The sequence below is a fragment of the Oncorhynchus clarkii genome, chromosome 6 (genome assembly GCF_045791955.1).
Source record: "Oncorhynchus clarkii lewisi isolate Uvic-CL-2024 chromosome 6, UVic_Ocla_1.0, whole genome shotgun sequence".
Classification (NCBI taxonomy): Eukaryota; Metazoa; Chordata; class Actinopteri; order Salmoniformes; family Salmonidae; genus Oncorhynchus; species Oncorhynchus clarkii.
In genome coordinates this window covers 41,966,023-41,983,446 of record NC_092152.1, presented here as the reverse complement: position 1 = coordinate 41,983,446, position 17,424 = coordinate 41,966,023, and the positions used below count along the sequence as shown (strand labels likewise).

At 43.2% G+C, this 17,424-nt stretch overlaps 1 protein-coding gene across 2 annotated transcripts in view; it reads left to right on the top strand.

Moving 5' to 3' along the window:
* Positions 1 to 17,424, top strand: part of LOC139411170 (importin 11) — a 231,111-nt gene that overhangs the window by 172,951 nt on the left and 40,736 nt on the right. For both annotated transcript variants that reach the window (XM_071157083.1, XM_071157082.1), the window contains exons 27-28: positions 6,604 to 6,699; positions 8,314 to 8,398. In XM_071157083.1, coding sequence (XP_071013184.1) covers positions 6,604 to 6,699; positions 8,314 to 8,398 — 181 coding nt within the window. The remainder of the gene's footprint in view (positions 1 to 6,603; positions 6,700 to 8,313; positions 8,399 to 17,424) is intronic.

Below are 17,424 nucleotides of genomic sequence, written 5' to 3'. Positions count from 1 at the left end.
ATTATTATAGCCCCCATTTTAGACCGCTGAAGGCTTATTAGTAACTTATTATTTCATTATCATCCCTTTCATACACAGCACTGGAAAGTCGATAGAGGTGTGTTTTAGAATGTTAGGGGTACTCAACTTTTGTGAGGCATTTTGCTTTCTCTAACCGTGCTATTAGCATTTGAACCATAGATAATATTATCCAATCTAATGGCCTAGTACATGTGTAGACTGGAGCAGGTCTTGGATCTTAGATAGATGTTCTCTTCATTCCCTTTCAGGTATTAGCTTCGTTAGTTCGTAGAGGGAGGAAATACTGCAATTTCACAATAGGCCTATGTGTTTTTATGCCTGCCAAGTATTGGGTTCTTGGAAACCAAAGTAGGTGAGTGTTAGATGAGTGAAACCGACAGACAGACTGACACCGACAGCCAGACAGAGAAGAAGAAAAAGCAGGTAGAAAGTCCAACGGGGAGGGCGAGGGGGAAAGAGAAAAGTGGAATATGTGGCTAGAAATGGTATGAGCGAGAAAGTGAATAGGTGAGGGCGAACATAGACGCGACACACGAGGGGAGCAATGTGTGTTGTAGTGGGTGTTGAGGCCCGACGTGATGTTAAATATGTTCTTTGAACCTCTGCTCCAGGGTTGTCTGACGTGTAGTAGCAGTCAAAATGTTGGACCTACCTACTTATTCAAGGGTTTTTCTTTATTTCTTACTATTTACGACATTGTAGAATAATAGTGAAGACTTAAACTATGAAATAACACATATGGAAACATGTACACCAGCTTCATTTGTGGAATCTCTTTCCTCCTTAATGCGTTTGAGTTAATCAGCTGTGTTGTGACAATGTAGAGGTGGTATACAGAAGATGGCCCTATTTGGTAAAAGTCCATGTCCATATTATGCCAAGAACAGCTCAAATAAGCAAAGAAAAACAACAGCATTACTTTTTCACGAAAGTCAGTCAATCTGGAAAATATCAAGAACTTTGAAGGTTTCTTCAAGTGCTCTCGCAAAAACCATCAAGTGCTATGATGAAACTGTCTCTCATGAGGACCGCCACAGGAAAGGAAGACCCAGTTACCGCTGCTGAACAGTACATTCGAGTTAACTGCGCCTCAGATTGCAGCCCAAATAAATGCTTCACGGAGTTCAAGTAACAGACACATCTCAACATCAACTGTTCAGAGGAGACTGTGTGAATCAGGCCTTCATGGTCTAATTGCTGCAAAGAAAGCACTCCTAAAGGACACCAATAAGAAGAAGATACAAGCTTGTGCCAAGAAACACAAGCAATGGTCATTAGACTGGTGGAAAGGAGGGCTCCGCAAAGGTGTGAATGCTTTCAAGACTTGGAAAAGTATTCCTCTTTTCTTTTTTTACTTACCTTTATTTAACCAGGCAAGTCAGTTAAGAACAAATTCTTATTTTCAATGTCGGCCTAGGAACAGTGGGTTAACTGGCTTGTTCAGGGGCAGAACGACAGATATTTACCTTGTCAGCTCGGGGATTCGATCTTGCAACTTTTCGGTTACTAGTCGAACTCTCTAACCACTAGGCTATCTGCCACCACATGAAGCTGGTTGAGAGAATTTCTAGAGTGTGCAAAGCTGTCATCAAGGCAAAGGGTGTCTGTCTACTTTGAAAAATCAAAAAATATAAAATATATTTTGATTTGTCTAACAATTTGATGGTTACTACATGATTCCATGTGTGTTATTTCATAGTTTTGATGTCTTCACTATTATTCAACAATGTAGAAAATAGTAAAAAAAATACAGGAAAACCCTTGAATGAGTAGGTCCAAACTTTTGACTGATACTGTATGTCCCCGTGGATGTCACTTCTCTCCATGTAGACATTCACGTGTTTGCACACATACAGTGCACTCGGAAAGTATTCAGACCCCTTGACTTTTTCTACATTTTGGTACATTACAGCCTTATTCTAAAATTCATTCAATTGTTTAGTTTGTTCTCATCAATCTACCCACAATACCCCATAATGACACTTTTTTTAGAAATTGTTTAAAAAATATATAAAAAAATAATGAACCTAAATATAGCATTTGCATAAGTATTCAGACCCTTTACTCAGTACTTTGTTGAAGCACCTTTGGCAGTGATTACAGCCTCGAGTATTCTTGGGTATGACGCTATAAGCTTGACATACCTGTATTTGGGGAGTTTCTCACATTCTTTTTTGCAGATCCTCTCAAGTTCTGGCAGGTTGGATGGGGAGCATCGCTGCACAGATATTTTCTGGTCTCTCCAGAGATGTTCGCTCGGATTCAAGTCCGGGTTTTGGCTGGGCCACTCAAGGACATTCAGAGACTTGTCCCGAAACCGCTCTTCATTGTTTTGGCTGTGTATAGGATCATAGTCCTGTTGAGCGGGGAACCTTCGCCCCAGTCTGAGGCCCTGAGCACTCTGGAGCAAGTTTTCATCAAGGATCTCTCTGTACTTTTCTCCGTTCATCTTTCCCTTGATCCTGACTAGTCTCCTGGTCCCTGTCGCTGAAAAACATCCCCACAGCAGGATGCTGCCACCACCATGCTTCACCGTAGGGATGGTGCCCGGTTTCCTCCAGATGTGACGCTTGGCATTCAGGCCAAAGAGTTCAATCTTGCTTTCATTAGATCAGATAATTTTTTTTCTCATGGTCAGTCCTTTAGGTGCCTTTTGGCAAACTCATAGCTGACTGTCATGTGTCTTTTTACTGAAGAGTGGCTTCCGTCTGGCCACCTCCATGCAGGCCTGATTGGTGGAGTGCTGCACAGATGGTTCTCCTTCTGGAAGGTTCTCCCATCTCCACAGAGGAACTCTGGAGCTCTGTCACAGTGACCATCAGATTCTTGGTCACCTCCCTGACCAAGGCCCTTCTCCCCTGATTGCTCTGTTTGGCAGGGCGGCCAGCTCTAGGAAGAGGTGAGGAAGGTGATTCCAAACTTCTTCCATTTAAGAATGATGGAGGCCACTGTTTTCTTGGGGACCTTCAATGCTGCAGATATTTTTTGGTACCCTTCCCCAGTTCTGTGCCTCGACACAATCCTGTCTCGGAGCTCGACGGATAATTCCTTCGACCTCATGGCTTGGTTTTTGCTCTGGCATACACTGTCAACTGTGGGACCTTATATAGACAGGTGTGTGCCTTTCCAAATCATGTCCAATCAATTGAATTTACCACAGGTGGACTCCAATCAAATTGTATACACATCTCAAGGATGATCAATGGAAACAGGATGCACCTGAGCTCAATTTCTAAATACTTATGTAAACAAAGTATTTCAGTTAAATTTTTTATACATTTTCAAACATTTCTAAACCTGTTTTTGCTTCGTCATCATCGGGTATTGTGTGTAGATTGAGATTTGTATTTGTTTAATCAATGTTTGAATAAGGCTGTAATGTAACAAAATGTGGGAAAAGTCAAGGTGTCTGAATACTTTCCGAATGCTCTTGTACATGTTTTGCACACACATGGTGCCAATATCGTTTCTGTGACATAAAGCCACACATCGGGGTTTGCGTTAGAAAAATGTGGCACTGGATATTTGATCAGCAACATTTGAATTTACCGGACATTGGAGAAATCTGCCGGACCCGTATGCATTGGGGTGCGTAAGCTGATTAGATCATCCACCCAAGGTGCTCAGAATGACAGAAATCACATTTAGATTATGGTAATTATTAATCCTGATGAAGACAGCTTATCTGTCGAAACGTTGGATATTAGGTTATTAAATTATTGCATCTGAGCCCCTAGAGTGTGCTGCTCTCCTTTAATTTTTCAAGTGTTCTACTCCGCAAGCCAGCACCTCGCCTAAATAGGTGTATGTTTTTTTCACCTCTGAATTATCATTAACAGAACATCCAAGTCGAGGATGCAACGATGTGTGTTCCTTCTTACCAAATTCTGAGGACCATAATGGAAAAAAAGTCCCAGACTTGTGTGTGTTATCCTCAATGATTTTACGCATGTGGATTGTATGGCTTTTTTCAAGTTTTGTGTGGTGCTTGTTTTTCTTAAATGGTCGAATTAATAAACGAAACGATGTGCACTTTGAATAGCTGTCCATTTACTTTTCCTCAGCCAACAAGACGAGTAACAAACAGCAACATCACTAGCCTATGTCAATCTACTATCCTAATCTACTATCCTATACTATTGATTAGTCAGCTTGTCAAGAAATAAATAGCCCAAACAGACTCTGGGACAAATCAAAAGTTATTGATCATATACACATGGTTAGTAGATGTTAATGTGAGCGTAGCGAAATGCTTGTGTTTCTAATTCCGACAGTACAGTAATATCTAACAAGTAATCTAACAATTTCTCAACAACTACCTAATACACACATCTAAAGGGGTGAATTAGAATATGTACATGTAAATATATGGATGAGTGATGGCTGAGCAGCATAGGCAAGGTGAAATAGATGGTGTAAAATACAGTATATACATATGATATGAGTTATGTAGGATATTTAAGCATGATTAAAGTGGCATTATTTAAAGTGACTAGTGATCCATTTATTAAAGTGGCCAGTGATTGGTCTCAATGTAGGCAGCAGCCTCTCTGAGTTAGTGATTGCTGTTTAGCAGTCTGATGGCCTTGAGATAGAAGCTGTACTTCAGTCTCTCGGTCCCAGCTTTGATGCACCTGTACTGACCTCGCCTTCTGGATGGTAGCGTTGGGAACATGCAGTGGCTCGGGTGGTTGTTGTCCTTGATGGTCTTTTTGGCCTTCCTGTGGCATCGAGGGCTGTAGGTGTCATGGAGGGCAGGTAGTTTGCCCCCGGTGATGCGTTGTGCAGACCCCACCACCCTCTGGAGAGCCTTGCGGTTAAGGGCGGTGCAGTTGCCGTACCAGGCTGTCATACAGCCCTACAGGATGCTCTCGATTATGCATCTGTAAAAGTTTGTGGACCTTTTGTCATGAGAATTTTGTTCTCGTGTTCATTAACCAATTAAATTGTAATTACTCAGTCTGCTATATCAGGATTTGTAAGATACTGATATAAATATAGACAGACAGAGGCCCAGTCTACAATAGTACAATGGTTAAATGTTTATTCACGGAAACGTTCTGCTTATCATTTCCTGTACATTGATCTATATACCTCACATTTCGTCATAAATGTCCCTCTTCTCAGATACAATGGCAATATAGTTCACTTCTCACATTGTCTGCCACCTGTTAAACAATCTACTACAAGCCCAAGGTCTCTCCCCTCCTTGGGTAGGGACAGAATGTCCTGTAAGGAACACAGTATTCCAGCCGGTCTGACGATAGCTCCATTCGTTTCTGGACTTTCTGTTCTAATTCTTGACTAAAACTACACACCTTATATTTAGTATTATGATTATAATAAGATTCATACATTCATATAGTAACAGAGTAGTATTCTGTTTAGTTATAATTCTAAGTTAAATGTATACATAATTTAGTTATTATTCATAAAAATCCCATAAAACCATTTCAGTTTGTCTGTGATGTGTACGCCAAGGAGCTTAACATTTTCCACTTTCTCCACTGCTGTCCCGTAGATTTGGATAGGGGGTGCTACATCTGCTGTTTCCTGAAGTCCACGATCATCTCCTTTGATTTGTTGTCGTTGAGTGAGAGGTTGTTTTCCACACTCCGAGTGCCCTCACCTCCTCCCTGTAGGCTGTCTCGTTTTTGTTGGTAATCAAACCCACTACTGTTGTGTCGCCTGTAAACTTTATGATTGAGTTGGATGCGTGGGTGAACAGGGAGTACAGGAATGGGCTGAGCACGCACCCTTGTGGGGGCCCCAGTGTTGAGGGTCAGTGAAGTGGAGATGTTTCCTACCTTCACCACCTGGGGGCGGCCCGTCGGGAAGTCCAGGACCCAATTGCACAGGGCGGGGTTGAGACACAGGGCCTCCAGTTTGATGATGAGCTTGGAGGGTTCTATGGTGTTGAATGCTGAGCTGTAGTCAATTAACAGCATTCTTACATAGGTGTTCCTCTTGTCCAGGTGGGATAGGGCAGTGTCATGGCGATTGCAATAATTACACCAATGAATAAAACCTTTATTTAATTGGGCAAGTACGTTAAGAACAAATTCTTATTTACAATGATGGCCTAGCAAAAGGCCTCCATCGGGGACGGGTGCTGGGATTACATTTATAGGACAAAACACCTAAGACAACAGCACAGCATGGTAGCAGCACAGGGTAGAAACATTATTTTATTGAAGCAATTGACATTTTAGTAGACGCTCTGATACGTATCAACTTAGTAGTGAGTGCATACATTTTCATATTTGTCCCCCAAGGGAATCAAACCCACAACCCTGGTGTTGCAAGTGCCATGCTCTACCAGCTGAGCCATGCAGGAACACACACAATTCTCAAAGGGACCATTGATCCACCTGTTTGATACCGGACACTGTGGATGATCCAGAAGAAACGGTCTCTTATTGTGTCCCAGTGTGGAGATGTTCTGTGTGTTAACTCTGTTGTTGTGTTCCAGTGTATCTTACATGGTTGTTGTTCATATTCTTGTTTTTGTTGTTGTTTTGCAGTTTGTTGCGAATGTGTGTTGTTGCAGTTTGTCTTTTAATGTGAGTTTTTGTGTTCTAGTGTGGTCCAGGAGAAGTTCTGTGGCATCATCAACATCTGTGTGGAGGCGCTGCATGACGTGATGACAGAAGACTCCGACACAGGAACCCTCAAAGAGTACGTCTGGCCTGAACCCAACCACAACACGACCACAGCACAACCACATTTTGACCATCGCTTGCCCATAGCATGACCACAACGACAGTCAGTAGAACTGATGACAGAAATGGAAGTGCATGTGTTGCAACATGGATTTAGTCTGATCATTTAAACTGTGTGAATGTGAGAAACAGAAAGCAAGAACCACGGTGTCTGGTTAGAATCTGAGGGCACCTTCATGAAATAAGAATCGGCGGTAGGAATCTGAAAGACATCAAACCCAAAAGCCTAAAGAGAAAGTTTGATCAAGTAATGTAATCCCATAAGGAGTAGGTGTGCTGGTTCAACAAAACATCTCTCTGCGGCTGTGCCAATCTGGGGATTTAATGGTGCGTGAAATGGCACAGAGAACAATGGTGCACGGCGTAATAGTGTTTACCCCCAGACATATGATAGCAGCCCTAGCGCTACCGATCCCCGCCCAGACAGCAAACTGGCATGCGGAGTTCACACTTCAACTCCTCAAGTTATTTTGGCTGTTGTTGAAAGTTGTTAGGAATCAGCTCTGCGCATCCTAGCAAATGGAAGTTTCTTGCTTGTATTGTTTGGAAATGCAATCAACGGACACACTGGTGGAAATCAAAAGTTGACGCAAATAGTGAGGAATTACTGGGTAGTTTGTCACCACCATGCTTGTGTATTTGTATGCCTGAGTGCGTATCCATGTGTGGGTCATTCTCACAAAACTGACATTTGACCCAAGAAATCGTGTCATTTTTCACGACATTTCCTCTTGGATCACTGAGATTAGATCTGTACTTATCTGTTTCATAATTATTATTATGTTTTTCGATCAGATATTATGCATTTTACCACAATTTCCATAAAGTTCTCATTACCGTAACGGTCCAAAAAAGTAATCAATTTCAAATATATGTTTTATGTTGCTCCACTAATTAAAGCCTGAGTTAAACAACATTTCAAACATTCATGCATTTTAGGTTTTTCTAATTTAACATTTTATATTTAAAAAATACCAGAGAATTTGATCCGGATGTATTTCGGCAATGACAATTTGGGGTGAACATTTTAAGGATTCGGGATAAAATGTATTTAAAATAAGACACTTTGCCAAAAACGAAACATCTTAGTCCTCAGAATGATAGTTGATATTTGCAGATGCATCATGGTTTTGTAGCTCAATTTGCTATAGACATGTTTGAAACTGGTTTCATGAGAATCACCTGTATAAAATATGTATGTGAATGAATGTGTGAATGTTTGTGTATGCAGCGATATATGGTGTGTATGATATACGAGAGTGATGCCGCAGTGTCGTCAGCGCATCATAGGTTTTAGATGATGTCATGCCCTGAGGTTCTCTCCCCTCGAAGACTCTTCATCACAGTCACCAGGTCTATGAATGTCTATGACATTCGCTACTGCGTTATCAATCACACGGCTGCATGATTCATGGGCCTATCGTTGGGCCATATGTGTAGGCGCATTGTACATGTGTCTCTCTGTGTGTGGCGCGCTTGCATGTATGTGTGCGTGCGTAGGGTGCATGTATATGTTGGTACATGTCTGTCTGTCCACGTGTAACTATGTGTGTGTGTTTCTCTCTGCTAGCTGTATGTTGATGAGCCATTTCGAGGAACCCAAGCTGACGGACGATGAGGAGCCTCCCACAGAACAGGACAAGAGGAAGAAACTGGTGAGTCTACACACACACACACAGACACAGAGGACAGTGTGTCCTGTTAAATCACAACCACAGCATTTTCTCCCCACTGCAGAGCGTGTTGTAATTTGGTTTTGTTTCAAACCAACTTTCTGAGCCATGTTTCTCGCTTTACGTGTGTCCGTCCTGCTGTGTGTCTGTGGACAGTCATGGTTCCTCTGCAGGCTCCACAGGTGGTTCACAGTGGGTAAAATAAGAACGCTATATATTAAAGTATGACTTTACTCTACCAACCGCCCGCTTACCCTCCTAAACAGGTTGGATAAGTTGGTGTGTTGGTGCACATCTACGCACAGGGGTGTGTGGGAATGTGTGTATACGTGTGTGTGTGTGTGTGTGTGTGTGCGTGCGTGCGCGCATGGTTTTGTTAGCATGTTTGTTTGTGGCGGCACTGTGGCGGTGTCCCACAGCACTTATCACCTCAGCCCAGACCCCTGATGTTTCCCCTGAGGGTAAGACAGCAGAGCACAAAGCGACAGCACTATAACACACACACAGCTGGCACTGCTTGTTCCAGCGCAGCTCCCTTGAAGAATGGTCGCTGTGTTCAGTCTGACTCTTTCTCTCTCCGTTTCTCTCTTTCCCACCCTCTCGGACTTTCTCTTTCTCCCTCTCTCGCTCTCTCTCTCTCTCACACATTGTTGATCTGCTTGCTAGCCAGCAAGGGGAGAGCATATTTGTTTTTTAAGTGTGGAAGAGCGCTAAATGTTCTGCCTTAGATCCCCAGTCCAACACGGAGATATCTCACACCTGCACAGCCGCTGTGTGCACTCAAGCGCTGTTTCTAGCAGGTGGGTTTGCTTCAGTGGTTGTGTGATCTGGGACACAACACAGCCCCCTACCACCAGTGTGACAGTAATAGAATGGAACATGGCCCAGTCAGAGCACTCTTAGAGTCTAGAGTGTAGCAAAACACACACACTCCTGCTCACATCTCTAGTGCTGCTCGTCGCAGGGCGGAAACCCTGTCCCTAGCCTCCATTAAAGAGACAGATTAACTGAGCCTATGCGCCGCCCTGCGTACCGTTCTCAGAAGGGCATTGAAATAAGCAGCAAAACCATGTTTTTTTTTAAAGTCCGCTTGTTTTTAACCTTCACTTTACCTTTCATGTTGCGCTTATCATATTTAGTCTCCTCGGGAGAAAACCGTCACAGGCATTTCAGCTATCCAGAAGCTTGTAAAGGTTGTTCTGTGGCGCTTACCATAGCATTAGACAAGGGTCTCAAGCCTCTTCAATGGGAGCTGTTTAAAAGCAGCAGACATACTTCAACAGGGGGACAATGACTAAACCTCTGAGGAAGAATGGACAAACTGCACTAAACTGTCTAGACTGACACCAGTCTAACACTAGACACTTGCTCCTCAATCGCTATTTCGATTAAATATTTTAAACATTGATGTTTCCAGACCTCATCAGACTGCACAATCAACACATTAGCATGCCAGTGAGTGTCTCACCTGCACAATTGAATAACGTTGTGTGTCTGTGTGTGTGCATGCAAGTGTACCCTGTTTGTGTCCTCTGTGTGTCACCTGGCAAAATTGTATGCAACATACTCTGTGAGGTAGCATTTGGCCTGTGTGTGTGTAACAGTGTACCTGTTTCTAAGTGGCATGTTTATGTGCTGCTAGAGTGTCCCATCAACAATGACCTTTGGCTAAGTGACGTCTGGGGCTCCCTGTGACCACTCCATAAGCCACGGCGCCTGGTTGTACTGCAAGTGTAGCTTCACTTATTAAACACTCGAAGTGTGTGTGCGTGCGCTTGTGCCTGTGTGACGGCATATCCATATTTGTATCCCCTTTGTTCAGGTGCTGCACAAAATAGTGCAGAAAATGTATCATCTGTAACTCTCATGCTCCCAAAACTTGATATAGTGGTAATTTATGGAAATGGGTAAGGTCTCGGATCTCCATTCGGGGACGTTCAGATGTCTTGTATAATGGAGGCTTTAACAAGAGCATGTGGAGATGTGGTTTAGTTTGTCTGCAAGCGGGTAGGTGTTGTAGTGTCTGGAGGTGCTGCTGTTACGTTTCCTTTTCTCCTCCTCCTACTCCTCCTCCTACTCCTTCTCCTACTACTCCTTCTCCTCCTCCTCCTACTCCTCCTACTCCTTCTCCTCCTCTCCTCCTCTTTCTCTTCTAGCTGTAGCTTTTCTCTGAAGCGGCCTGAAGCTAAATTAATAAACACCGTTTTGCACCATCCATCCAACCACTGAACAAGCCCATAGGTGTGGAAAGTAAAAAATTTTTGAAGCTGCTAACAACTCTGAACTCTATTATTGCCGTAGAAGTGCCAACTCGTTAAATCAGTGGGCCTAGGATGGAAATTATCCTATCCTGAGACGCAACACTGCCTGGCTTTGTCAATCATGAATGGATGTCAGTAGGAGAGTTTTGTGTAAGTCAGGTTACATGCACAAATTTCATGTCGGGGTTCGGGCCTTGAAGTGTAAGATATCAACATCTCTTCCGATATAGTGTGTATTTGTGAAGTCTGGGTTGGATTAGATGGAGCAGACGTAACAGCAGCAGTTGTAACAGTGTTTGTGTGTGTAGGGCTGGCACAAATAAGTTTAACGGTGACATAACCATTTTTCGGGGGGGGGGGGGGGGGGGGGGGGATGACGAACAGCTGGCTGAAGATGGCCAGGCATTCATGCAGTAATATGGACTCTTAAAGGGATAGTTCACACATTATATCGGTCCCATGACTTGATTGGGGTTTGTGCCACAAACGCTAAAAGATTAGCATGTGGACACATTGCCAGGGCAACTAAACCAAGGCATGGATTGATGTCACGCCTAAATCACATACTGCTTACAAGGTAAGGAAACCAATATGTCATCTGGGTGAGCTATCCCTTTAACAACGTGATGAAACTTTGTTGCGCCTTGATGAAACTAGCGAATGAGTCTTTGGTTGCCAAGGCAACACCCCGCACAATGCAGCAGCAATCATAGACATAGAATGTATTAATTACATTTCTATGGCAGTCAGGAGCGAAGGAGAGGAGAAATGTTTTGGGGAAAAAATGTGGCTGGCCAATTACTGTCATCCAAAATTCCACGACCCTCACAACTGTGTGTGTTGCCCGAGGTTCAACTCTCACCGGTGTGTGGCGAAATATCCTCAACTCTCCTTTTCAGTCTCTTCTCATATTAATTATATATACTTCACCTCTCGCTGTACAGACAACAGCCAGGAAGACGGAGTGAGCTCTATCATACCTCCCTCCCCCCATCACTCCATTCTGCTCTCAATCTACCTCTCGATTAATTTCTCTCCCTCTCCATTCCTCTATACGTCCTTGCCCCTACCTTCCGTTTGTCCTCCTTTCCCTCCCTCCTTCCGTCTTTTCAGCCATCACTCCCTCCTTCCCTCCATCCGCCCCACCCCCCCCCCCACCACCACTACTGAAGTAACTACTTCTACTGTTAATAAACAACTAAAATATACTATCCCACTACTATTTATAATACAGTCACTACCTCTGCTACTACACTGGTCTGACATTTTAAACACTAGCCTCTATCAATTTTAACTAGTACACTTCTCCCACTGACATAAAAATACATTTGGACAGCTTTTTCTTGCGAAATCTACCTTTCTAGTTCTTTTGTTTTATTCATGCCTGGAGGTCCCTCTGCTTGCAGATGATGGTTGTATCTTTTCGGATGAAAAGATTTCCCCCTGCTCTGCTGTCTGAATAAAAGATGAATAGAATAACAGAGGGATAAATCTGAAGTTGCGCTGTGTTGTTCCCTCAGACTTCTGCTGTTTCTCTTCCCTCTTTCACTGACAGACAAACCCGGGTGGAGCGCTTCCCTGGTGTGTCTTGCCATCAGTCTACTGTGTGTGTGGGTGTGTGTACTAGCAGGGTGTGGTCGTTCAGTGTGTGTGTTGTGTGCACGTGTGTGGTTGTACTAGTGGGGTGTGTGTGTGTCCAGACTTCTGGATCTCTTTTTTATCCATGGTAATTTGTGTTTCTACTCCCTCTACCCTGTGTGTGTGTGTGCGTGGTCAAAGCAATTTGGATAATACTTGCTCATTGTAGTGTAAGAAAACCAGGACTCAGAGCTAGGCCATTATCCAACTGAAATCCCCACTGTCTTACAAACACACACAGTCCTAGATACACACACTCTGTCTTTCACAAACGCCATACCCTCAGATACACAAACTCCAGACAGAGACACTGTACAGCACTTTGAGCAAGATGGAGAGCACGTCGATGGTGGGTGGTGGACAGAGATGGAAACAGAGCATATAAAGAAGGGATTGAGGAAGACATAGGAACATCAGTAGGGGTGGGGGCAGCACTTTGAGACGAGAGCATCAGGGATAGGTGGAGGAGGCGAGAGAAGAGGGAAACAAAAAGAAGAGGATGAAGAATTGACTAGGAGCAGAGGCAGTGGCGTGATGGGCACAGTGTGGAAGATGGAGTAGGAGGAGGGATGCTGAGTGACAGATGATGGAGTGTGCCGGAGTCAGAATGTGGAGTGACAATGTAGGATAGATGGTTTGGTTCAGAGGCTATTCTGTATTTTTTTATTTGATATTTACTGTTCAGGCGTGGCAGCCCCGTGCAGGACACAATTGTCTGCCTCTTTTGGGAGTTTAGGCCAGGGTAACTGCTATAGATGTAGGATTCAAATAGAACTGGGTTTGATTTGTGCACGTGATTGTACGTGAATCTGTCTTTGGAGTGATTTTGGCTGGCCCATCTGCGTTTTGACCAGTGTGTCTGTAACTGTGTATGTGTGTAGCCTCCAAAGGAGATTTGGAGCTTGGTTGTCACAGTCCTTCCCGCTCCCCAGTGGCAAGCTCCCTAACTGGGTCACATTCCAACCTCCTCCTGGCTTCTCCAGACTTTTCATTTTTGTACAGTTATGTGTCTGTCAGGAAATGTCCCCCGGAGCATGTTGGAGGTAAAGACAGTCCTCTAAATCAGCTTCAAGTTTATATTATTAAAGATGTTATCAAGTATGAAGTGGAGGGGAAAGAGGGACACACACTAAATATCAACTTGAAACACTCTGAAACATGAACTATCAGTCTGTCGCCACAGCTAAAAGCATTTAGATGACATATAACCCGTGTTATAAAAAAATACAACAGTAGAATAGTGATCGATAGTTGCATATCGGGATATTATTTTTGACGATGTGTCATTTTGACTTTTGCAATATTATTTTTGCATTAGTTGGCTGTATATGCACCAACTCCAGTCATTTTCTTTCATAGCTTGTTCTCTGCATTCTTTCGAAATGAGACTATGTTTCGGCACTTTTATTTCCCTGACTGATCCAAACTCGTTCTCAGTTTTCCTTCTGCAAAAGACGGTGAGAATATGGTGAGCAATATGTTTGAAACATCAAATTGCAATAAAATCACAATATAGAATCGCAATACATATCGTATCAGCACCTAAGTGTCATCGTATCGTGAGGTCCTGGGCAATTCCCAAACCTACAGTAGAAGAAGTGTGGAAAACCAATATGGTTGAAAACCAGTCGTAATGGGTCAGAGCTGGACTTTTTCAGTGTGTTCAGTTGGTTTGTTTTGGTTCTGAGTGGTTGTGATGGCTCTCATTGATCATTCCATCCTCATACTTTTCTCTGTGGGATCACAAGATTTACTGTCCTGAAACAGATGAAAGAGATGCACCGCTGCTTTTGTTTTGGCCTAAACATCACTGTGTACGCTTCAAAATGAAGAGGAATCATTCTGAAATGACTGTTTTTCTCTTGTAATTTCCTCGAGAGTTTCTCAAGGGTTCAGCTTTTCCTAGCTACCATGTGTTACTTCTAAATAGCAGAATAAATATGGTACTACTTTTACTGGAAATGTCTTGTCTTGTGGTATGTCAAATATATCCCTAATCTCTTTTAACCCAGAACTAATGTCTTGCATAATTGGCCAGATGCTCAATTAAGTTCTGTGTCCATACATATTAAGAGAAGATATGAATAAATGCTAGGAGTGGAACCGGAAAGAGGAGCTCCACCCTCTCTCGAAATTGTGATTTGTCCAAATAACAAGTGACTAAAAAATCCTAAGCCCCTGAACTAATGCTGCTTGTTATCACACGCATCCCATTGCAGGATGACCTCTACGGTACCATAATGTTTACATCATTTTATCTCTCGTAAACAGACTGACCGCCCTTTCAGACTCTCCTTCAAAACCATACAAATACCGCATTCACCCAATCCTGATTTGTCCAAGTTTACCAGTGATGGAAAAACCCAAACACCAAAACTATTGCTGCTTGTCATCAATTGGTGTTTATATTATAAATACAGATCTATGGTACGATTTACGTTAACTTAGTCTGTCCACAAGAGATGAACTTGCCCCTGATCATTGACCTGCCCAAATAATCCTGTTTATGAACCATAATGTGAATGACAAAGTTGGTTTTCCTCTCGGATTTTGTCTTGCAGAGCCCCCATGAACTCTTATACTCTGAGCATCATCCACTAGTAGCCTGGTCTGTTGGTCACAGACACCTTAAAAAAAGGTAGGGGCGTGTATCAGAAAATCAGTCAGTATCTGGTGTGACCATCATTTGCCTCATGCAGCACGTGACATCCCCTTCACATAGAGTTGATCAGGCTGTTGAATGTGGCCTGTGGAATGTTGTCCCACTCCTCTTCAATGGCTTTGCAAAGTTGCTAGATATTGGCGGGAACTGGAACACGCTGTCATACATCGATCCAGAGCATCCCAAACTGCTCAGTGGTTAACATGTCTGGTGAATATGCAGGCCATGGATGAACTGGAACATTTTCAGCTTCCAGGAATTGTGTACAGATCCTTGTGACATGGGATTGTGCATTATCATGCTGAAACATGAGGTGAGGGCGGTGGAGGAATGGCCCGACAATGGGCCTTAGGATCTCGTCACAATACCTCTGTGCATTCAAATTGCCATTGATAAAATGCAATTGTGTTCGTTGTCCGTAGCTTATGCCTGCCCATACCATAACCCCACCACCATGGGGCACCATGTTCATAACGTTGACATCCGCAAACAGCTCGCCCACACACCAAACACGCTCTCTGCCATCTGCTCAGTGCAGTTGAAACCGGGATTCATCCGTGAAGAGCACACCTTTCCAGCGTGCCAGTGGCCATCAAAGGTAAGCATTTGTCCACTGAAGTCGGTTACAACGCCAAACTGCAGTCAGGTCAAGATCCTGGTGAGGACGACGAGCACACAGACTGTTTCTGACAGTTGGTGCAAAAATTATTCGATTGTGCAAACCCACAGTTTCATCAGCTGTCCGGGTGGCTGGTCTCAGACAATCTCGCAGGTGAAGAAGCCGGATGTGGAGGTCCTTGGCTGGCATGGTTACACGTGGTCTTTGGTTGTGAGGTCGGTTGGGCGTACTGCCAAATTCTGTAAAACAACGTTGGAGGCGGCTTTCATACTCTCTCACTCTCTACATACGCTGCTGCTACTCTTTATTATCTATCCTCATTAGGGTTGCAAATGGTCGGAAACATTCTGGTAAATTTTCCATGGGAAGTTAAGCTCGGGAATTTGGGGAATTTTGCTTAAATTCATCAACAACAAAAATGCTTATAACAGTGAACCTTTCTTGTGGGATATGCACACAAGGCAATTCTAGGTCTTGTGGCATATTTTGGTTAAACTATCCCTTATATAAATGGAATTGCAACCCTCTGAATGCGCAGGGCATTCTTCCGTCACATGGTTCTCAAGATCTTGCACACTAATGAGATGCTATTGAGCCCACACTACCACACTGTCTGAGCCAAGGACTACATGCTTTCTGGTAAGTTTTGATTACAATACTGGGTGGGGAGAATATTTTTTATGGCATACATGATTTCTTGTTAACTAGTAAATAGTAGTGTACAGAAAAGTTTGTTTAAATCATTTCTAACTTGTTAACAATTTCTGCTAGTTAGTTTTTGCTGCCATGTGGGTTTTAGCTTGCTTGGCCCTGCTAACTGAGGAGTGTTAATTCACCTGTTTCCATACATGCTTTATTTAAAAAAAAATTATCTTACAAAAGAGTTGTTTAATCTAATTGCATAACTATTTATCTGTACATGGAATTGTATTTGTTGTTTTTTTTACTCATTTTTTCCTATTCTTTACAGGAAAATGACACGGACACTATCTGATGTGTGGAGACATTTCACTGCAGCTAATGTAGAAGGAAAAGCTGTGTACATTTGCAAATAATGTGCCAAATCATATGTGAAGAATGCAACAAAGATGCAGAATAATCTGGCCAAGTGCATAAAGTTCCCTCAGCGCTCACAACAAACAACCTCTGACAAAAGCCCCTCTACTTCTATTTGAGGTGAAAATGATGAATCAGACACTTTATCGATAGCAACAGCTCATGGTCCTCCTGGAATCAGAAGTTTTTTTGACTCAATGAAGGAACGTAGTCAGAGAAATGCTGATGAATGTCTAGCTCGAGCTGTGTATGCAACTGGTTGACCTCTGATGCTCACAGGCAATGTGTATTGGAAGAGATTTCTGAATGTTCTTCGCCCAGCATACACCCCTCCAACCAGACATGCTTTATCTACTCATTTGCTGGATGCAGAGTTCAAGTGTAGGTCAAGCAAATCATAGAGAAATCAGACTGTATTGCAATCATCTCTGATGGATGGTCGAATGTTCGTGGGCAAGGAATAATTAACTACATCATCTCCCCTCAATCTGTATTCTACAAGAGCACAGACACAAGGGACAGCAGACACACCGGTCTCTACATTGCAGATGAGCTGAAGGCAGTCATCAATGACCTTGGACCACAGAAGGTATTTGCACTGGTAACAGACAATGCTGCGAACATGAAGGCGGCTTGGTCTAAAGTGGAGGAGTCCTACCCTCACATCACACCCATTGGCTGTGCTGCTCATGCATTGAATCTGCTACTCAAGGACATCATGGCACTGAAAACAATGGATACACTCTAAGAGAGCCAAGGAAATGGTTAGATA